Source organism: Mchenga conophoros, linkage group LG7, assembly GCF_057382185.1.
Source record: "Mchenga conophoros isolate Kocher_MC1m ecotype Shallow Benthic linkage group LG7, M_conophoros_male_GT1.1, whole genome shotgun sequence".
Classification (NCBI taxonomy): domain Eukaryota; kingdom Metazoa; phylum Chordata; class Actinopteri; order Cichliformes; family Cichlidae; genus Mchenga; species Mchenga conophoros.
Window position 1 is genome coordinate 45,022,466 of NC_140532.1, and position 23,739 is coordinate 45,046,204.

The 23,739-nt window shown below is 40.4% G+C and overlaps 1 protein-coding gene across 3 annotated transcripts in view; it reads right to left on the minus strand.

Moving 5' to 3' along the window:
* Window positions 1–23,739, minus strand: part of unc5cb (unc-5 netrin receptor Cb) — a 129,515-nt gene that overhangs the window by 38,069 nt on the left and 67,707 nt on the right. For all 3 annotated transcript variants that reach the window (XM_085279614.1, XM_085279616.1, XM_085279615.1), the window contains exons 2-4: window positions 23,243–23,473; window positions 14,571–14,714; window positions 8,267–8,370 (exon numbers count right to left, since the gene is read on the minus strand). In XM_085279614.1, coding sequence (XP_085135740.1) covers window positions 8,267–8,370; window positions 14,571–14,714; window positions 23,243–23,473 — 479 coding nt within the window. The remainder of the gene's footprint in view (window positions 1–8,266; window positions 8,371–14,570; window positions 14,715–23,242; window positions 23,474–23,739) is intronic.

Sequence of the window (23,739 nt, forward strand, 5' to 3'; positions counted from 1 at the left end):
GAGTGCAGCTTCGGTGCGCCTCCACTGTCACTTCTTCTCCCACTAGCAAACATTACTGGCTGAAGACCTGGTTAGAGCAGCAATGTAGGAGTAGCCACTGAGTGTGATGTTTCTGCCTGGGTGTGCCAGCAAAACACTAATTAGCCCAATAGACAGAACACACTGTATACAATCCTCTCACTTGTTAAGAACCACTGCAAAGCAAAACCATTCATTACTCATCGCTGTTGTGTCAGAAATAGAGTGTACAGAAGAGTGTGGGGGTGGAAAGGGGTGTGAAAATAAAGAACGGGGAGAGAAAAAAAATATTCCACAGCAAAGTGCAAGACTTCTACGGAGAAGTCATTATGAGCTCTTCTGCTTTTCCACATGCACTATAACTATCTATCAGATGTAATTTATTCATTTCCCTTTTTTCACAGTATATATCCGCTCCAGGCTTGAATGACACACCTGGAGAATGAGCCACTAAAGGTTATAAACTGATTATTCAATCATTCACTTACAGACAACAAGCCATATGCTCTGCATCTGCCTGCATGACAAGTATGGAAATGTGAGCTGTATAAATATTAACAAGCCCAAATGCTCAAACGTGTGATATCTTGAGATGTGATGGGAAAAATGTTAGTGTGAGCGTTAATGCCGGTATTGCTTGTTGTAGCCGAACCAGTATATTTGTCTGTGAGGGTGTTTGTGGAGGAGCTGGAATGGGACAGGTTAGGGAGGAGGAGGAGAGAGGGCAAATTTAGATAACAGTAGTGGAGTTGGAGCGGTTACTACTGTAGGTGTCCATAGAGGAGATGGATCGCTAAGACTCGAGCCAGGAATAATGACCTCTCCCAGTTCATTTCCACCTTTAGTTCTCCTCTACAGTCTGCTGAGGGAACACAGGCATTTCTTAAACTGGCTCCAAGGATAGCGAGGCACTGCTTACTCTGTTTTCCCCTTTCCCAGTACATTTACCTCATACGTGTGGCAAAACGATACTCTTTTACCAATGTGTGTTTGTTGGGAAACTACCTTAAGAATCCATCGTTTAAAAATGTCTCTATAAATCCTCCTTCTGTCACTAAATGGATGATTAAATTCTGACAGTGATGATGTGATTATGGGATTTCTGCCAATACTTTTTTTTTTTTTAATAAATTCACCACATGTGGGTGGATAAGTGCAAGTTGGCTATTGAGAGGCATGGCACACATGTTATTTCATTAGAATTTTTAAATAACAACCTAACACAAACCATTACTGAGGCTCTGGCTTTCCCAGTCAGAGAACTGTTTAATACACTCTCTGCATTCAGTGCTTGGTTTCCCTGAGACTGCCCTGACTTTTAACAAAGCTTAGATGATAACTCCATCAAGGGAGAGGGTTTCTTTGCTGCTCAAGAGGTCAGATCTCACTTGGTATACAGAATGCAACCTTCAGGAATACGAATAAACTGAAACAGCACAAGCCCAGTGCAAACAGCTTAAAAGCGGTAAGGAGGTTTTTGGGTTTTTTTAGGTGATACAGAAATAATTTTCCCACCAAATAAAAACAGTCGCACTATGTTGTATTCTTTGCTTGGGAAAATGTGTGGTTTTAGTTATTCTTTTACTATATGATCTGTAACAAACGTTATTTGTTTGCTAAAAAAGGGCTTGTGAAAAATATGCTTCCAGATGGCCAAAGTTTCAAAATCTTACAAATGGCGAGTGGGACTTTAATACATAATGTTGGTTTGGTTTTGTCTTCCAGAATCAGTTTCTTGCATGCAGATTAAAGTAAACAATGTCTTAAGGGGCGTTCACACAGGAAGCGATTTGATTCGCTCGTCATGTTTTGCTTTTTTGTTTGGTTGTTTGTTTATGGTCAGTTGCTCGCGGACATGGCCATAGCAATTCTCTGATTCATTTGCCATCCAGTCATACCACTTGTAGCCTTTATTCTTACCAGCAGCTGCTTCAGTTGCTCGCAAGTCGAGAAGAGTTTAACTCGGGACTCACCCACTTCATGTTGGCAGTGGTTATTTCACCTGTCATCATAATGTTGCTAAATGTCACTTTCTATGATCTCTGGTAAGAACGTTGCTGCAAATTGCTTCCGGTGGACGAGATGCTGGACTGCTAGGATATCAGCTGACACAAGCACGGTTGGTTACCGAAGAGCACTTATAGACTTTAAAAGTGCATCAGAGAGACACATGGGCACCTGCTAATTATTTCAAGAAAGTAATATCCAAATAGAGTTCCCCCACAAAAACTGGAGCACAGTCCCTTTGGATGAGCTGTTAATACAATTAAGCAATCCACTTAGTGATTCAAATGAGCAACTACTGGCTACAGCTGCTGTGTCAGCATCCACCTGTCACTAAAAGCAGCCACAACTATAATAATGTATAACTAATCTTTAATATAAGTGGGTGAGTTGTAGAATACATTCATGGATGGATGCTGTTCATTTAATTATGGAAGTCTATGGGGTCAGTGATTCTACAAGTTCTTCTGTCTTTACTATACAGATAGATTCCACATGCTGTTGCTTGTTATGAAACTGTACTTTATGATCCACATCATTTTTAGAATTAACTTACTCGGTGACCTCTTATACCGCAAAAAGAGACACAGAAATATTTTCTGATAGAATAAAGTCACTCACAACACCTTTATATTGATCAGAGACCCAAAATACTTCCCTCACTGTAACACAACCACCACACACTGTTACTATAGGGAGCAGGGATTCAATTTTTTTTTCTACAACAGTTTCTTTCCTTTCTCAGCAGAAGTCTGACTTAATATATGCAGGGAAAATCATCTTCAGAATGAAATACATTTGACAAATAAACCTTACCCACCCAACAGTAGAAAGGGCTGTGCGGGCAGCAGACCTCACAAATGCGGGGCTACTAGGATTAATCACAGTCTTTTCACGGGAAATCTGCAATGATTGACAGGTGAGTGCCTGAAGGGCAATCTTTAGTTGGTTGCCACAGGGATTTAGACTGGCCTTGTGACTCTTTCTTCCCATGGGTTACCTTAATGAAAATGCCCTCCCTGTTCCACTGGGCACTAAAGTGTTTTTCTCTTGACATTCTTGGCACTCTCATAACGCAACTATGCAGCATTTTTACAGCAGTAAAAGCACTCAGCTATTTTCTGACAAGGTGAACATATGGGCAACCGGTCGCAGCATGCCTTCATATCACTAATTAAGTAAAAGTGGGCTAAAAAAAACACTAATCGCTTACATGCTCTATGTGTAAAATGGGGTTGATGATGAAGCTTGATAAGTGCCAGATATAAGAACTATACTGGATTTTATATAATAATGAAGCATTTTGAACATATTTTTAAATTAGCAATGACATCTGTCATGAACTGAAACGGATTGAATTTTGTGTCTCAGCTGTTTTAATTCATCTGCATTAGTTTTCTCCCCTCTCTGGATGAGAAAGTGTGAAGTAAAGATCTTTGTGTTTCCCATCTTTCTTCTTACTAAGCCAATGGACTTAATCATGGCAGCAGGGCCCATACCCTGCAGAGCATCAATGACTCGTTACCCGTGATAACACGGCAGGACCCCGACCGACTGAGGAGATGCCTGAATTAAAATCCTGCTTCCATGGAAATAGGCACAGTGCCTCCCGGTCCTGCGTAACCTCTGAACTCTTGTCTTTGTCTCAGGACTGTGACAAGCGCTCCGAAATGGAGACGGAGGGAATGGGCGAAGAAAAGAAACAATTCTTTTTGCTGTCGAGTTTATAAGGCTGCCACATATTAAGTATAAAAAGAGGCCGCTGCTGCTTGTCGAGAGGTCCTTTAGATGTGGATGAAAGAGCCTCCTGAGGGTTTTCAAAGGGAAGGATCTGCATTGAGCTGGTGAGAAGCTCTCAGTTCCCATCTTTACCTTTATTACTATAACTACGGATAGCACTCAGCCACTAAGCTGATATAACAGTGAAACAGTGCACAGAGCCTTTGTGCCAAATCACTCCGATTCTACTGTTCCTAGAATAGCCTCAACAGTTAGATTTTCCTTCTGCTCTTCATTAAGTACATATCAAATATTCATGGCTATGGAAAGGTGTAACAATGACTTTAAGGGAGCCTGTTGAGTGTCTAATTTATTCAGACCATACAAGACATTCAGATGACTTAATCCCTGTGCTATTCCAGAAACCCAATTCGCTGTATTTCAGCTCTCAAAGGCCAAAGTTCCATTGGTAATGGTCACAGGGAGAGCCAAGATAAATGCCTGCTGCTTGTTTTCTTTGTGTGTGCAAAACTGCGTGTGTGTGTGTGTGTGTGTGTGTGTGTGTGTGTGTGTGTGTGTGTGTGTGTGTGTGTGTGTGTGTGTGTGTGTGTGTGTGTGTGTGTGTGTGTGTATTCCACAACTAATTGTGCTTCAGTAAAAATAAGTTAAGTAAACATGAAAATGGCTTAGATTGAACTTCAAGTACCAAAACCTCTGAGATGTTTCATGTGTTTTTTATGAAAACTTGCTGCATCATCACAGAAGCAATCCAAGCTATTCAGCATAATGTTTAGTTTTCAGGGCAACAGCCCACGCAGAAAGCCAAGAAAAACTCAAAACCACTTAAAAAGAATCACAGGATGTCATTACTATGGTAAACCATCATGACAGCTTATAATGTAAATCATCTGAAAAAGTGGGAAGACAAAGACGAACCAGGAGATAGATAATAGCTCGCGTCAAACAGTGCAGTTCTTTGTAATCTGAGATCAAAACTAATTAGGATTGACTTACTTTGATTCTGCAAAATGTGGGCTTCTTTCTTCTTTGAATGTGCAAGTATGTATTTGGTTGGGAGGACGCTGAAATACTTTGGTAACTAACCGTTTCAAACAGCTGAAACACTTTTGGCATTATAGCTGATCTCGACAGAACGCCTTTTTGAAAGCTTAACTAAAACTATTCACCTTGAAGTAACACAAACTATCAGTGCTTTCAGTTCTAATGACAGCTCAGAATCTTTTCTAAAGCGAAACAACAGAGCAATATGTTACTACCTGTGGAACAATGTTTTTAGACACCAATCAACAGTAGCAATAGACAAGGTTATTACAGTTAAGTAAAAGTTAACTGGAAAAAAAACTACACACAGAAAATAACAAAATCTAGCAAGAACAATATTATGCACTTAAGATAATAATATACTACATTGACAAAGTTACTGTTTTATCTACACATTAAACATAGAGAAGCTGCTGGGTCATCGAAACCCATGTCACAAAGCTCCTGGTGAACAGTTTTTGTGCTGATGTTAATGCAAGAGGAGGTTTGGAGCAGTTATTGAGTCAGCAGATTGTTGGCGAATTACACATTATGTTCCTCAACACTCGGCAATCCTGCTCTGTAACTTTAAATGGTCTTCCATCTTGTGACTGTGGTTCCTAAATGCTTCCACTTCCACTAGCTAGGTAAGACATTTCCAAACCTGACCTGTTGCAATGGTAGCATCCCATAACAGCAAAATCTTCAGTGACCTCTTTATAGAATGACCCATTATTTTTTAAAAGGAAGACTGCTTACCTAGTTACTTGATTTTACACACCTGTGGTAATGGGACTGAAAACACCCCAATCTGTAGACCAGTGCTTGTTTGTATATTGTATATGTATGTGTAGGAAATGTCCCACTTTGTTAGTTTTAGTCTGTTAACACAACCAGCTTTGGGTGGCTTTACTTCATCTTATGTGAAACTGGGGTGTCTACGTGAGTGTGATCTAAGTGTTTATCCTGTAATGCCTCCTGTGTGTGTCTTAAATTTCCCTCTGAAATAAATCCATCTATGCTCTTTCTCTACTCTTTTTGGAGGCTGTGGCTTATCCCAGTAGTCATTGGATGAAGGAAACTAGCAGAAACTAACACTGAAAAAAATAAGTAGATAAACTAAAGCCGAACACTTTTGAGCAGTCAAAACTGAAACATGCAAATATTTAAAATGAAACCAAACTGTAAAAGAAAAACTGCTAAATAAAACAAATATGCAGAGCCATGTATACAGAAGAAACTGAAAGTAGATTAAAAACTATTTAAAAATCAAGACAATAAGAAGATGATAAGTGTATTTTGTAATACATAATGAATGAAATGCTAGATTTTCTTTAATATATATATATATATATACTCAACTGAAAAGAGGAAGCACAGAATTCAGATTCTTCCTTGTCATTTATTAGTGGTGAATCTATTTTGCAGTCCATGTGAATTAATTTTGGCTGGTGAGCCAGGAATCACACCGGTAATTACATGGAACGGACGAACAGTCTTTTGGCAGCAAGTTCTCTGTATGCAGGCAAATTAATGTCCTTGCTGGTACACTGTCATGGGAACATGTCAGTGGAAGTTAAAACATATGACAATGCAGTACATGGACAGTCAGCAGATGTGCATGCCTTACTTGTACTTTTTTATGACAGAGAAGCCACACGGCACATGATTTAAAAAAAAAAAGTGCTGTGAGAGTATGGGGTTTTTATGGCTCCGCCACAGCTCTGCCATCCTGCCAGCCTCTTGCTCTCTGGGCAAAGGCCTGCAAAGGAACCACAGAGTGAGCTGACAGCTCATTGGAGGCCTGACAACAACTCAGTGGATCCAATCCCCGACAAACCTTAACAGCTCTCCTCCTTCTGCCTTCATCCTCTCTATATTTTTTTGTGTCTTGAGCCGGTGAAATATGACAGATCTTTCTCTCAACAGCGGCTGCTACATATTTCTCCAGATTCATATGTAACCACAGACTTAGCCCATCTGCTTTTTCCAAGGTTTTTTCTCTGGCGAGCTTATGTGAGAAGAGGCCTGACAAACACAGATGAAAAAGCAGCATTCGGTTTTGTCCTTTTTCCCTCCGAGGCAGCTGAGTTTGAGTTCAGAAGAAAAGGGTGGGGGAACTATCTAGTAAAATGGGACTGTTGTCTTTTTTAGCAGCCATGAGGTAAGAGGGACTAGTTAAAAGAGCTGGAAGTGTGCCTCTGTACACACACTGAAAAGTCAGGTAGATCATGGAAAGAAAAGTAAATAGAAAGCAATTACTGACTTTAGTCTGAATACAAGTGAAGGGAAATTTGAAAAGACTATAATGTTTTTAAAAGAGGTCAATTACTACAATAGCTAAACATCGTATGAGTGCTCTGTTTTCTCAATTGATGGTATCTACACTAAAACAACAGCGGCTCCTTTACTCCAGGCGAACAGAATCTCCTGTTTACTCTTCACTGTACATCTGGATTGCCACAGCAATTCAGAAGGATGTGGTATGATTGTAATCAAGCTAGGTCTTTGATCGCTACACTGAGCTAATCCAGGGCTTACAGTAACCTCAGACAGGCTGTAGAAATCACCATTACTATACAGCTGTTACAGGAAAACTATCTGACTAAAGCCTGGCTTGTATGAGGAGAGTCTGCGGAGTGCTACTCCTAAACTTTCGTCCATTGAGCTTGTCAGCACTTTCAGCAGGGATAAATGCTGTGCAGTTCCACTCACTTAACTCAGCTTTTCCAGGTCATTCATAAGCTTTTACAGAGTTCAGTCCCTACAACTCACAACTGGTCCTGCAATCTCAACTGAGCCTTTTCAAATACAGTCCTAATAGGGTTCTACTGTCGGGCAGGGAGAAAGAACGGCAGGGAGGAGATACTGGCCAAGCTAAGGTAGCAAAGTCACACAACTGAATGTATTTTTTTTTTTATCCCTCGGCAGATAATTACAATTTTCTCTCCTCCAAATTGCAGTGACAGGCCGATGTTCAGGAAATACCCAAAGAACTTTAATAACCCGGGCAGTGGTGAAAAATGTCCTTATCTGCGCAGTGTGGCGTGTCAGATTTATTCAGTGTTATTTTATTTGAAACCTCTGAAATAGGCAAGTTTAAAACTGAGGCAAATTCTGTAATCAACACACAGTTTCTACCTGAATTATTTAGAGAATAGAAGAACAGAATCAGTGACTGACACTACCAAAATTACAATATATGCTAAAAAATGCATGAGCTCACTATGCAGTACAATATTGTAGGTGATATTTTAACATTTTATATACTTAACAAAAAATAATGCCAAGAATAATGATGGCATATCTCCAAAAACCCATCCCAAAAGTCAGTGAAAATTACCTCTTTTTAAAGAAGTCAGTTGGGTGGATTTGAGGTGAGAGCATTTTGCCTTCATTTCCCTGAAAAGTACTTACCTGTTCAAACATATTATCCTAACAACAAACGTGCACTGGCTTCATGAAACACCCTTTTGGACCTTACCTCAGCAGCTGGGATGCCTTCGGGTGGGCGACATTGAAGTAACACTTCCTGTTCAAGTGACACTTCTTTTCCAAGAGGTTCCTGGTCAAATGTCTTTCTCAAGTCTGAAAAAACACATAAAAGACATTGTGTATTAGTGCTAAATGAAAGTGTATCATACTGGAAGATCGACAGTATATCCTGAAATATGTTTAAGATTAAACACAAAGCCGACCAGTGTTAATGTCACAAGCTATAAAAACAATTAAAAGAAAAGAAAGGTTAAGTTGTCAATAAGACCTGCCTATGTAAAAGCAGTATATATAAAACAGACTATAGGTGAGTGTTATGTCTCCAAGCTCATCTTCAACACACACACACACACACACACACACACACACACACACACACACACACACACAGATTGCTTGAAATAGATGGATGGAAAATATGGAGAAGGGGCTCACTTGCGCTCCATCAGAAAACCAACATTTTCTTGGCGTGAGAGCCCTTATGGATTAGTGCAGGGAAGGTATAGTGGAGCTGACAGGCTAGGATTACTGAAGGTGTCATGCTACACTGGAACCTGAAGCCCATTAGACATATATCATGCTGCACAGACTGAGACAGTAGCAGTGGGCATCAACTGACGAGAAGGGGCGAGGAGAGGAGAGGAGGTACAGTAGTACTTAGCAACGTTAGAGGCACTGAAGCATCATGTCTACAATCAATCCTCCAAACCCCAGTGATACCATTTTCACAAGCATTGCAAAATTCTCGTCATACACACTTTTATTGACACATTCGGTTTGGGGGTGAATAACTTCATTCAGCAAAGCACAAAAACATATTTTATTCCAGACAACAATTCTACATAACTTTGTTCCCTTTCCTGAGGAGACAAATGTACAAAATGTGGCACCTATACTGTATGTGGATGAGGAAACGCGCACAGTCAAGAATGACTGAAGGGTAAAACAAACCAAAAGGCTCTATCACCAGCTGTCTCTTTCTTTGTGTGCGTCCGTGCGTCCGTGTGTGTGTGTGTGTGTGTGTGTGTGTGTGTGTGTGTGTGTGTGAGTGAGAGAGAGAGAGAGAGAGAGTGTGAGTGTTTGTGTGCATGCGTGCGTGCCATCACAGCAAACTGCAGCAAGAAGTACCACAAAGGTGGCCTTGAGTAGTTGGTAGATATTTATACATCTGTCAGTCAATCGGAAATATGACAACTTACCAATGTCGAGAATGCAAGCTTTATAATCTAACAGATGTCACTGGTTATTCTACCAAAAATGCATTTTGAAATGTAATGTAATGTAATGTATTGTAATGTATGTTAATTTTTCATCAAAATATTGAAAAATAATGTCATCTACTGTATTTTATTTTACCAGGAAGTCTAACTGAGATGAGCTGCTCAGAGGAGAGACTTGGACATGATTGCACCCATTAGAGCTCTTTTCTCTAGAAAAACAACCACATGCCACATGTTACTTACTACATTTAATTCGTTTTACATTGCGCTTCAAAAAAAACAAAAAACCCAGTTATAAAACTGTATTTTGCATTACACCAACTTCCTGTAGCTTTTGATGTTGGCAGCACTGAACTATACAAGCTATAGAATGAAGGCTGACCTGAAGATCCTATTTTTGATAAGCCAACATGGGCTCTTAATTAACATTAAAAAAAGTTCACCCATCCCTTCTCTATTTTTTTAAATGCTTAACCAACCAGAGTTGTGACACTGGGGACAGAGAAGCGGGGCAGAGACAGAAGAGGTTGCCTGTCCATCACACAGCTAACAAACACACAGAGATTTGCATGATGACATCCACCCTTATGGCCAATTTAGAAAGTCCGGCTAACCTAACCTGCATGTCATTGGACTGTTGAAGCCGAAGTACCTGAAGGAACCCTAAAAGCAGAGGGACCACATGGAAAGTCCACAGCAAGCAGATATATTAGTTTCTTCTTCAACCCACACCTAACTGTGTCCATGAAAACAAATCCTGCAGTGACCTTCATTCAGGGACTCGATCTTTTAAAAGGATACAGCTGTTCTTCTTCAGAGAACGCTGCTAATACAGAAATGTACAGCTACTGACATTGTGTACCAACATAAGGCACAGATTTATTATATTTTATAGTCCTAGAATAGCACATGGACTTTAGATGTGGGCATACAGTCTGAAGTGACACAGATCGTATGGCAGGATTTGCACTTGAAAAGTCAAAGCAAACTGCGTGTAAATCTCTAAAGACTCTCAAGACTCTTAGGCACAGTGTGTAACAGGATACACTTTCCTTATCTATCATAGTAAAGAAATGCTTTTCAGTGTCTGGGGAGATGGTGTATGAATGGATACAGAATGAAAAGAGCATTACCACCTGTAATAAAACGAGAGATCTCCAAAGACTGATCACAACAGATTTTTTTTTTTTGTTTCTTCATTTGCTTTCATTTCATTCAATAGCTATTAGGTTTAGAGACATTATTTTAAAATAGACATGTTTCACTGTTTAGAATGAACTGGTCTGCATCCCCGAAGGGAAGAAGACAGATCATGTTCCTATTACAGAATACATGATGATGCAGCACCTGGAAACACTAAAGAATACCTATAGTCATTTTACGGTTCATTTTTTATTTGGAAAAATGATCCTTAAAATAACAAATTCATGAGGTATCCTTGTTCCAGTTCAACCCGTGAGTACCCGTGTCTTCAGGGGAATATGTTATAATTCAGCACATTTCAATGTATTGTAATGGCTGAAAGGGTGACTGCTGAATTGAAAGTAATTTCCGTAAAAGTCTGGTATGAAATTAAAAGAAAGAATGACTGCAGGGGTATATTCTTTGACAGAGGTTTTTCCAATTCAATCCAAGGACACACAAGCTGTTTGGTTTCCTTAAGATAAAGTGGGCAGGAGGAAAGGAAAGGAGATACATCAGAACTATTCTATAGCGATGGATGCTACCTTAACGATAAAATAATTAGAAGTCACGGTATGACAGGTACACACTGATAACTTTATGATTTATAAAATTTGCACTACAGTCAAATCTAACAAATTAAATTATCTGTCCAGGTACTCTGGCTTCCCCCACAGTCCAAAAACATGCATGTGTCAGGTTAACTAACAGCTGGCCATAGGTGTGAATGTGAGCGTGAATGGTTTCTGTCTAAGCTCTGCATTGGACGGGCGACCTGTCCGAGGTGTTTTGGCACCCCCGCCCCTGATCCTGAATAAAGTGAAAACACCCAAAAAAGAGAAAATATCTATTGAGCAACAGTTTCTGAAATACCAGACTTGCTGATGCCAGGTGTCAGAGGAGAATGGCTAGACTGCTTTATGTTGAAAGGAACGGAAAAGTAACTCAAATAACCGTTTGACATGTCAAACCTTGAAGCAGATGGGCTAAAGCAGCCACGCGAGGCGCCACTGCTATCAGCTAAGAATAGGAAACTGCAGCTAAAGCTCGCATGGGCTCAGAAGATTGGAAAAATGCTGCCTGGTCTGACAAGTCTTGATTTCTGCTGTGACATTCAGATGGTAGGGTCAGAATTTTGCATAAACAAAACTCAAATCATCTCCAGCTGGTTTCATGAATATGACAGTAAGTTCACTGTATACAAAGAACTCCCATGGCCACAACATCTCATCTCACATCATGTACATGCAGGCGATGAATGGGCTACAAATGTGTCAATATGGACCAAAATCTCTCACGAATGTTTCCAGCACCTTGTTGAATCTGTGCCATGAAGAACTGAGGCAGTTCTGAATGCAAAAAAAAAGTCCAACCTGCTATTAGCAAATTGTTCCTAATGAAGTGGCCGGTGGGTTCCTATTACATATTTTATTCTCTTTTTGTTTGGAACAAAACCCAATTCTTTTTCTTCCTTTCATTTCATAGCTCTTCTTAGTTAAATTATGCATTTACTATTCAGAGCATAAATTCGCTTAACAGGCAACACTGTTACTATCAGTGGCAAAGGCCAGTGTTTGTGTGTTTATGTGGAATATTCACACTTTTAGTCCTCAGCCTTCTTATTCAACTAAAAATTGAACACCCGCTGCTTTTGTAGTTCACTAATCAAAATGTACCTGTGATGAAACAGTAAGTAGCATACGAGCGATTATTTTGCAATATAGATTTTTATTGGATGTCGGTTTAAATTACACCTCCCTGCTGGAGTCTCTCCTTTCCTCACTTCTCGTAACCCTGAGCGGTACTGCGGCATAGAGGGTGTGGGAGCAGCTGAGTAGACATTCCTGCGGGAGACACACCATTCTCCCCTCAGCAAGCAAACACTTCCAGCCTCGCAGGCCCACAGAAAGATACACATATGACAACCATTACCTTAAGTGGCTACTTGTCAGGCAAAATTACACCAGCACTGCGGACTTCAGAAATTATTACTTTTCTTGCTTAGGAAATCATTAGCTACTGGTGCAATCCGATATCAGGAGGCCTACTCTGAGAGTTTTAATCCCGAGGAAAGTCACATGCAATGCTGCTTTGGTTTTACCTGCTCCAAAAGTCCACAAACAGACAAGAAAATCAATTTGCTCTCTCTGTGTATGATTCCCCTCCGCCAGTCCTGAAAGCCATTTCTTCTGATTTGATTAATTTATTTAATTTGCTTCTGTGAAAATACTTTCATTACCCCTCGGTGGCAAGCAATAACTGCACCCCAAAAATAGAGGCCAATTAAAACGGTTCTGTGGAGGTCACATGAAGGGAAGGACACACAAGAAATGCACACGTTCTCTCTTCCTCTGACAGGCTCTCACAATAATTTCAGCCGAACTTCCAGCAAGTCTGAAAGCTCCTTCTTCAACACGGCAGCCTCTTAACTCATCTGCGCTAGATGTGACTCACCGTCTGATTAAACAGTATATGTTTAGATGATGGGAGAGGAGAGGAAAACAACCCCAGTTTCCATTAGCCTAACGGGATAGAGTCTGGCTCTGACAAGAAGCCTGCCTGGAGAGAAAGCCCAGTAGAGGAGCTAATCCATTCAGCAGAAGCTAATGGGAGGGGAAGAGGGGTCCATTGTGATTTGAGGGATAGGTTAGTGCTGGCAGGCTGCTCATCACGGGTGATTATAGGAGGTGGAGCAGCGGGAGTGGACTCAGTGGGAGACTGAGAGGCGTGATTCGGATTCACCAGGCTAGTATAATAGAAGCAGTAATAGGAAGAGATACTGGTGTTGGAAATAAAGGGGAATGCACTAAATTCAGAGACAAACTGTGCAGAATATGGAGCAAATACAGAGTTAGTAATACAAAGAAGTGGAGATGATCGAATAAAAATAGGGAGAGACAGCTCCATCACTGCTAAGTTGCTTTTAATTGAGCGGTTCAGGTGAAATCCTGGATATTGACTTTGCGAGGTGCTTTCTGATGCACTGTATAGCAAAGATGAAATCATTCTGACAGTTCCCCACCAAACATCAACAGCTCAAGTCATATCCTTATCCAGTTTTGACAATATATTTGACATAAACTACAATACACTCTCCAAGTGTGTATTGCAGGTTTTTTTTCCCCCAGTTTGCCACAAGTCTAAAGAGAAACAGTGAAGATGGGAAAGATGCATCAGTCACGGTGCCTTGAAACTACTTGACAGGAGGTGGAAGTGCAATGATCTAGCCGATACTATAATAGGATTTCCTTCAGGTGGAATTTTGACAAAAACGTGTAAGTAGTTGTGTCACGTAATAGCTGTGTTGCAAAAATGTTGCCTTGATGTCACAGTCAGACTTAAGCAGCTCTTGCTTTCTGCATCATGTCTTCTGGGGTTTCATTACCCTTTTTTTCTGATTTTCTTTGCCACATCCTTTGGGGAAAACTGTTAAAAAATGAGCCCAAACTTTAGATCCAGTACAGAATGTTTCTCATTATTTAGAAACAATTGCGTGGTGCTTTTTCAGCAGGACGACAAACCGAGAACAAAGGAGGACCATACACAAATGAAGTCATAAACATGCACCACAGCTCTCCTAGTGCACAGACGCCACTTCAGCTCTTTTTCTCCCCCTCTGTGCTTCTTCTTCAGGTCTGTGCTGCCCGCAAGGAAACCACTGTACTGGCTTTTTACCAACTCAAGTTCAAAGGGACGCTTGAATCTCATGTTAGCAAAACCTCCTTTTCACTGCTACTATCTCCAGAATCTGTGAAGATACACAAGTCCATCGCTGCGATGCGTTTTCTTGGCAACCGAGAGGTTTTGTTTGGAGAGAAAAACAAAGATGAGAGAGATGATAAGTGAATAATGGCCTGAAGAGAGGGATGAAAGGAGGGGGAGTATACTCACAGGCGATGCGGACATGAGCTTTGCGGCTCTTGGTGGTCCCAGCGGAGCTCCAGGCCACACACTGACACCAGAAGTCCTCTGGCCCAAACAATTCCTCCACTTGCTGCCGAGTGATCTCTATGCTGGCCTCCCTCACGACCAAACCTGGGAAAAAGAACATAAAGGATTTTTTTTTTAAATCACGGAGACGTGAAACAGTAAAGAGAACAAAAAACAAAGAATTGACCGTGCAGGAAAATGACATTAATTTGAACACCAGAAAATATAAACAGATGGACAGCTGAAATGGTTAAAATAATGTGACATCATACACACCAAACTCAAACAACACATATTTGTGTCAGTCTGTCCTGATTCTAGAGCCAGAGCACTGAGCTGCTTGGGTCTGGGCCTTGTGGGGGAGGATTCTCAGCGTCATGGCTAACACAATCCTGTTTGCTAACTCCTCTGATTACTGCTCATCTGGGTGCCAGGGCCCAAACAAACAAATCATCCCCAAAACAAATGCCTCTACCCACAGCTGCCCCTCTAGAGCAGATTATGCTGCTACCATAGCGTGTGCACATCTCTGCATGTCTGTAAATGCCTATTTGTTGGAGCATTTGAGTTATGTACATGCAACCTAGGAACAGTCTATGTGTGCGTTATGTGACACACCGACGTTTATTGAAGTACAGTGCTTATTTCATTTCTCAATCCATAATATTTTTTCTGACAGGATGGGACATTTAAGAGGACAATGATGCATTCAAAAAGGCTAGGTTGAGAAAAAAATGCATTTGCAACAGACTGCGTTTTGCAGACATCATGAGAATCTCAACAAGTATCCGAACTAAACCGAGAGCACGCTTGTAACTAATAGAAGTAAAGTATTCCATATGTATGGAGATGGTCCCTATAACTGCATTTGGATGCTGCTGGGCACTGGAACATCTCGCATTTTGCATGCAGTCCTGCAACATTTGTGCAGATTTTTTAAAAAGAACTTTCACGCTGTGAATATCCCATGCCACCTCATCCCAACAGTGCTGCCCCATTAGGCTTAGATAAGGGGTTTGTGTATCCTACTGGAAAGAAATTAAGCTGATGTCATTTTCCTGGAACTCTCATGCTCATGTACCTGGTCAGCAATGATGTGAAAGTGGGACTATCAAATCGCTGCCAGTTGTTCTTGAATCGCCTTTTTGTATGCATTCCCCGCACCATTACACCATCAGCAGCTGCCTGTGCCATCAGCACCATGTTGTTTGTATACCAAATTCAGGCCCTGACATCAGTTCCAAAACACTGCCTGTCATTTGCTTCCCCCCCCAGTCATTAGTCATCGAGTTTTAGTGCCTTGCCCTGTAGAAAGGTTTGTTGTTAGCTGAGACGATGACTAACTGTTTGTTGAATTGGTAACAAATCTATTTTAACTCAGCACTTAAAGAGTGGTGCAAACTTTTTTTCTATTTTTTTCTGCAAAAATGTTCAAATCTTTGGGTCATTTTAATCCTATTGTTGAACATTAGGTTGTCTGCAACAACCCCCTATCATTGTCTGTTAATTCAAAAAGAATAGTGTGGCTGGGGTCTCTTGACAGGGCACAAATTAAAAGGGCTGTACAGAGTGCACGCTAATTTAAACAGTGGGCTGTGGTGGAATTAACGATTAATGCCTGTGTTGACAAAAGACTACAACTGTAAGGGAGTTTTTTTCTTCTTCAAAGTTAGAGTTACTGTATTAAATGAATAAATTACCTATTTGCAACTTTAAGGGTAGGTATTGATAGGTACCAGTTTTGAATTTTGCACTTTTTGTTTTTCTACTGTACCATTCTCCAAGTCATAGCTGTCAAAATCATTTTACATCTTGGGTCGGACCAGTGAAGCTGCCCTTTCTTTCAATGTAAAGAAGTTTAACAACATCCCGAATGAATCTCTGAGGTATCTTATTATAAGATAAAGAAGAGCAATTTCAACAGTACGTCTCAGGTTTCATACAAGATGAAGAAATGCTGCTCAAGTAAATGAAAAATCTGTCAGCACGACTCTTTGGACTTAAATTGTGAGAATTAATGTACAAAATAACTGAATATTTTCTGGTATCTCATTGCTCAGAGTGTTTTGTAATAATAAAACAGACCTTTTTTTTTTTTAAACCAAAGACCCATATAAAAAAATAAATAAGTATTTCTATAGCAGATGGTGAAAAAAATGTTCCTGTCATGTCACTGTTTATCTCTATTACTTTGGTGCAGTGCGAATGGCCAGTGGGGGAGGTCTTATGAAAACAGTAAAAAATGTATGCCCTCCTTCACTTTTTCCAAAGCCTGACTGGGCCGATTCTGGCCCATGGGCATTATGTTCGACACCCCTGCTCTAGATAATCAAGTTTGGAAATTTCCACAAAAAAAATAAAAAATAAATCACAAAGCAACAAAGCTTACAGGGTTTGGGCTAAGCCAATAAAGCAGAAAATATCATTATGTAGGTCTTACTGTATGTGTGCCTTATAGCAACCGCTGACAGTAGTACTGACCATTCTGTCAAATCATCATTGCTTTGTATTAGATGCAACTGTGTTGTGTTGACAGATCTCCAAAAACAGCTCTGTGGCATCTAAATCCAACATCAGCCAGAGCTCTAAACTGTATATCTGGGTGTTTCTAACTTAGCCATTATGCTAAAAATATCTTTTTAACTAAGCTTACCTAAGAGACACCATGTGCTGTCAATGTGGCATCGCTATTATGTACAGTCTCAAAACTGTGTCATAGATCATTGACTCATCTGTGCCGCAATGTGCATTTAATCAGTAATCTAATCTCTGACTGACATCCAGCTCTTTGCAGCGTGAATCACTGCCAACTGATTCAGATGATAAGCTAATTTGCAACAATTTGTTAATTTAGTTTGTGATGTGAAAACCGGAGAAGAAAAGAAAGAAGTAATCTGAATCAAGGCTCCTGGCTCAAATCAAACGTTGTGCCGGCTCAGTGTTACTTTAGTTTTACATATGTGCAGTCATCTCTGCCACTCATGTTAATGTAACAGCAGACTTTCTATCACTAATTATTATGTGAGAGATTATTGCCTGATAACTGCCTGAGACAGCATCTCAGGAGTGAATACTAATCCTGCTCTGCTGGTATGCCCATTAAAAACCATTATCTCTGTGTAAATCCTGAACCTTTTTCCTTAGATTATTAGAGCACAGCTCTGATTGGTTTACATGGTAGCTGTGTGACATTCTGGTTGAATGGAAAATGCAAAAGAAATTGGATGGTTAAAAAACGAACATGCCAATTTATTTCAGGTTCAGTGAATTCACACAGCCTCCTTGTTCTGGCACAGAGCAAGCATAGTGACATCCCACACACTAGCTTACCTCTCATGTAAAATTTACACAGTGTGCCAGCAGGCAGGGGTACAGCCACGTCTATTCTGTCACCGTTTGCTTCGGCGTGTATGGCTTTCAACACATATGTGCGAGTGCCAAAGAGTGCACCTCTGGTCGTCGCTACTTGATGCCAGTATGCTCGCCTGAGAGGATGTTTTGTTAGTTTGAGAATGTGATGATGGATGTGCTTTTGTGGGAGCATCACATCCAGTCTAGCAGAGGGAAAATCAATAGTGGAAACAGTAAGTAGATTCTCATAATTCTCAGAAGGTCTAAAACGTGCGCAAGAATCAGTCATTTGTTTTTTTTCTGTCAGCGCTGCAGACATAAAGGGCTCTACAGTGATCAATTATCCGCCTGATGTTGTTAGCATACTCTATACCATTAGAGAATCGAAAATGATGACGATGCCTGCAGTGGTTATCAGTCTCCTTTAAGAGTCATTCATGACTTCACGGGGATTACTAAACCTGGATTAAACTCTTCCTTTCCTGTGTTGCACTTCAAACACATCTGAAGAATCACCCTGATGGAAAAATCAGAGCTCTGAAACGAGCCCGCTGACCTCATCCAGTGACTTCATGTGTGCTCAGCTAGAATTTCTAAGTGTGCTTTATATCAATACAATGATAACAAAATAAAACCGGCCATTCAATTTAAAATCAAGGTGTGTAAACTGTGTCAGGGCCAGTGAGGCGGGGCTACTATCTTCCTAAGCCATTAATAACTGGCTAAATTAGGGGCTTCATTTTGAGAGGATTCATTATTTATGTGGTTTTTAACATGAGCTAGCCTAGCAGCCTATTGTTAGCACCAGGAAACATTATTGATCAAACCAGTCAAGCAAAAACAGGCGCCATTGGTCACTGAAGGAGAGATGGAGGAGGTGGGAGGCATAAGTGCCCTGATATTCTTGTGAGATGAAGGGTGCATCTGTTAGATCTTTTAACGTATATCTCAGAGAAAGTGACAGGCTGTCTCCGGTGTACGTTACACTACCTGCACCTACATATAATTAATTTGCTACTCATTTGCACAGATCAATGCACTCTCCACTCACAGAGACTATGAAGTGCCTTTAAAAATGCTACAATGTTTTTGGGCCACGTTAAGCACCTACAAAATCTTCAAAAAGGTTTTGCATTCAATACCCAGTTATTTTGCTTGGGTGTTGTATCTGTCCAGGCTTACTTGCATGTCCTTTCTAGTTCTTTTTATACCCAACAAACAAAATTAAGTCCTATAGAAGCAGTAAAGGTGCACTTACTTTGTCACAGGACTGCACAAAATGCTCTGTTCTGTAAAAATGTTCTTTTCACATGATTGTAGATGCGCACATGAGCCAATTTCCTTTGACCTCATATTCAAGGTGGGTAGATTACAATCTAGTATTGCATTTATTCAACCATTTCCTAGTTGACATCCCTCGTTTGATCATTTTACACAATACCACAGGAAAGTTTTAACATAATCAGCAGAACATCACTCAGATATATTTATTGAAGCCATAATGTGCAATGATATTTTAGTAATGCAAGCTGGGTAGCTAATGCCTTGTTCTTACCTTTAAAATTATGAATGTTTTCTCAGTGGCTTTGGTTCTAAACGACCTGCCTTTCTTTGTGAAACACCTGCACATAAAGTGAAGCTCACAGTGATAAAAACATTTCAGACAGTACTTTTTAATTCGCTTCTTCTAATGCACCTTTATCTACCAGATTGTCAGAAGAGTCTGTCGTCACATACGGCAGACAACTGAATAACCAATCACAGCAAAGCAGCCCTCCTGCTGATCCAATCTAGCACCAACCAATTTGAAATGGTTTATGGCCACATGTCAGAATGACGCTTCCTTCTGGAAACTGTGTAAATATAAGTTCCCTTTTTCTTTTGGACTATTTTTCCTTTGCACAGGCAAATGCACATGCTGTTTTACTTTTATAACTGGCTGCTGATCAAAAGAAACTCTTCAAATGGCCCCTTTACTCTGCATGTAATCACCGGCTCCTTACAAAAAGATCATGTACAATCATGCCACTTGTTGAGGTGTTAATCGTTTTTATGCAGTGTATTTTTTTTTAATGCTCATGTGCTACTTGTGGCTTACAGCACCTTAGATTCATGGGAATAAAAAAACCTTTAGACATTACATATACCTGAAGCCACTTCAGCACCAGTGATGTAAGGCAGCAGGTAAGTTGGTTCATGCTGTGTACAGTGAATCAAGTCCTGTATTGCTGATTGCATTCCAGCTACTGATGACGCACACATTGTGCTTTCAGCCGGTAGGATTTCATGACGCAAACATCTTAAATTTTAAAATGAATGTCATTTGCGTCATTCAGTGCCTTTAAAAAGTATTCGCAACATTTACATTTATATGTTTTACTGCCTCACAGGATTGAGTCAAAGCTGATTTGTAGCCTTTTTAACAGAAGAAAAGTCCTTTTTGTAAGTAAAAAAAGAGAGAGAGAAAGAGAGATGTGTTTTTGAGGAAAGCTTTTAGTTGGCAGAATTACAGCTGTGTAATTCTCTTTCCATTTCTTAGAGGCTGATGTTCCTGTACTCCAAAGCATGTTCAGTGACAGGAAAATTGTGTCTTTTCCCTGACATGTGCTCATCAATCACATTTTCCCAAGTTTTTTTCTGGGATGTCCCTGTGTTTTTATTGTATGGTTTATGCTACAATACTGATCGAAGAAGGTGAAATCTTTTAAATAGAACCTAGTTTTATCTTTTTAACTATGTGCCCTTTAAAACCTTTGCACTATGTCTCTTCCCTTTGTTTGTGTATATTTGGGATAAAAGTCAAATATGTATACAGTGTTCCCCTGTATGTATAGCACTGTGCAAAAGTGCAAGGAGTAAAGAGTAAAAAATTTTAAGTTTTAACAATTTAATTGATTGTATTTAAAAGAAAAGTTGAATGGAATTTCTATCCTTTGTCTCATAAACATTTTTGATCTCGCAATCTCTTATTTTATGATCAGAACACCTTAACAGAGGTAAGACGAGAGAAAAAGAGAAAATGGGCTCAAGATTTACTCGTACAGAGGAAGATATCAGATTTCTTTAGGCTACACTGTCAGTGTTATTGACCATGCTGGCCGTATTCTATTGGTGCTTCTTTTTTGTCAATCTGGGGAAATCAGAGCGCAGTGGAGTGGGATGAGAAGGGCTACACACATCCACTGAGCTCTTGTGGTGTTGTGTGTGTTTGTGCTGGGTGCAAGAGCATAAATGAATGAATGTCTTTGCAGTAAATAGCCTGTGGATATGGCTATGTAGAGTGGGTGCGTGTATGATGTGTGGGTTGTTTTCCGTGTTGATGCTTTTAGCTAAAAACCTTCTGACATAAAGGCTAAGAGCCACTGATACCTCACCCTCTTCTTTGTCATAATCATAACTACGAAACACAAGCTCAGATCGGTGTATTCTACCTAAAGTACACTAGGTCACAAAATAAAAGTATTTCAGGTTGGAAAGCGTGTTGTTTTTCTTGTTTTTTCCCCCAATAACTCCTTTCATGTTTGTGCTCACTGCAAGAATCCTTTTGTCTGTGTATCTGCTTTTGTATCTTGTACCACTGCTGTAACACTTCTTTTGTATATGCTCTGGCTGTCATCTTTAACACTGCTATTTTTTCCCCCATACTGTATATTGCAGTAAAATGGAACTTCAGAGGTATTTTATATTAAATGCCAAAGTTAAAACACGCTTTCCGATGTTCAAAGTGTATGCATATGTGTGTGAATTCACGTTTAAGTAAAGGAGAAACTATCTGTGTGTGTGTGTGTGTGTGTGTGTGTGTGTGTGTGTGTGTGTGTGTGTGTGTGTGTGTGTCAAAACAGTGGAATGAAAAGGGTAAATGCGATGTGATTGGTACCTGTGGGTGACAGAACGAACTCAATTTCCAATACAGCGGCTGAATGCAGCCAATCAGTGCTGGGCTGTTGTGTGTAATGGCTCTGGTGCCTTTGGGGACTGAATTCTTAAAAACAACCGTACCGGAGCTTCACTACCATCACTTCCTCTTGATGCTCAACAAAACAGGTACGTAAACAGACATATCCCAAAAAGTTGATTCTGTTCATCTATGCGCAACGTTTTCAGTGGAAGAAACGTTTCATCACTCACCCAAATGAACTCTTCAGTCTCAGCTGCATAATGACGGAAACTGGAACCACTGACTAACAACGAGGCACGAGCTCAGTTTAAAATGTAAATTGACAAGAACACTGATCCACAGTCAGGAATACTATTCACAGAAAATTGGGAAATGACTGCAATCACAGCACTGAAAGATCTACCCTTTTCTTAGTTCAGAGATGGCCGTTCTCTTTTCACATACGCAGCTTCCTTGACTTTCCCGCTCAAACCACCTTTTCTCCCCCGACAAGGATGTGACAACATCATCGCTAAAGGAGTGACATCTGGTCTGTAGGGGTTCAGGCCCAACAAGGCAGCTCTTCTGTGTTGTGCCAAAAGTTGCTTGGTATCCCCAAATTACGGCAATCTCCTCAGCACTTAATCGCGTACATCGTTTTGCTCTTGTGCCAGAGGACCCGATCCTCGGGGCAGAACAATTTTTGGTGTACTGTAGGGTGTTTTCAGGTTTGAAAGCCAGAAAAACATTGTGTTTTTGAGAAAAAAATGCATCTCAGCTGTTGCTAAAACTCCTGACACATAAAGGATCACTAATCTGTGTTGTTTATGAAGTTGAGGAAACCTGCAGAAACTGAAGAGGTCAGTTGAATGAGCGGCAAACTCTTTCTCCACTCCACAAACACTGTTTGAAAAACTTTCTGGAATATCCTTATCTGGATTATTGAGCAGGCACTGAAACAAAATATACACACTCAAATGCATAAACGTATGATTGTGATGGAAATGATGGTGCCAAATGAAAGATACCTCACCTACAGTCTGAGTGGCAAGGTCAGCAGTTAAATATGCTGGACAATAAGATTTATAAGCAGAGATTCACATTGAGCGTATGTTTGTAAAGACACTTTTGTCAGAACTCATACTCATACACTTGCTTTTGGGAAAATATGAAAACATCATATTGTGATTCAAGGTTACGTTTCCAACTTTTTATCAGAACAACAATCTTCTGCGAACCTTAACCAACTGCTTTGATTTTCTTAAACGATAATATAAAACCAAATCATGTTTTAGCTGTCAGGATGCATTTCTGTGAAGAAAACAATTTTTATTAATGGTCTGTGCAGCATGATGTCTTCTAAAACAGAGTTGCTAGTCAGCACGTAGCCGATCTTTCTACTGACCAGAGTTCTCGTCAACCCTCTCCTCCACAGTGTGCTCCTTCTGGTGAACCCACTCGCTGTTGCACTTGAAGTAGATTTGGGTGGCAGGTGTGGCCTTGCAGTACAGGTTAACAGGCTTGTTCTTGACTATGTAGGCCTCCTCTGGTTCCATTAAAAACACGGGCAGCGGCTCTGGGGGGTCTGAGGGGAACGTTTCTGGCAGCTCACCGAGACCAATGAAGTCATCCTCAACTGTGAAGAGAGAAACAAACGAAGAATGGTTAGAAGGAAAGAGAGGACGAAGTGGAGAACAGAAGCCAAAATCCCAAGACAGAAAGTGGGAGGACGGGATGGAAGAGCGGAAAGCAGACAAGAGACAGTGGGACAGTATTATAACCACAGCCTTTGCATGGGATTATCCATGTGCACAGCACACAGTGAAATCCCTATCATTTGATATTTTGGAATGTTTACACAAGTGTATTTTAGAGCGCAGGAAATTCTGTGATTCCTCTCCG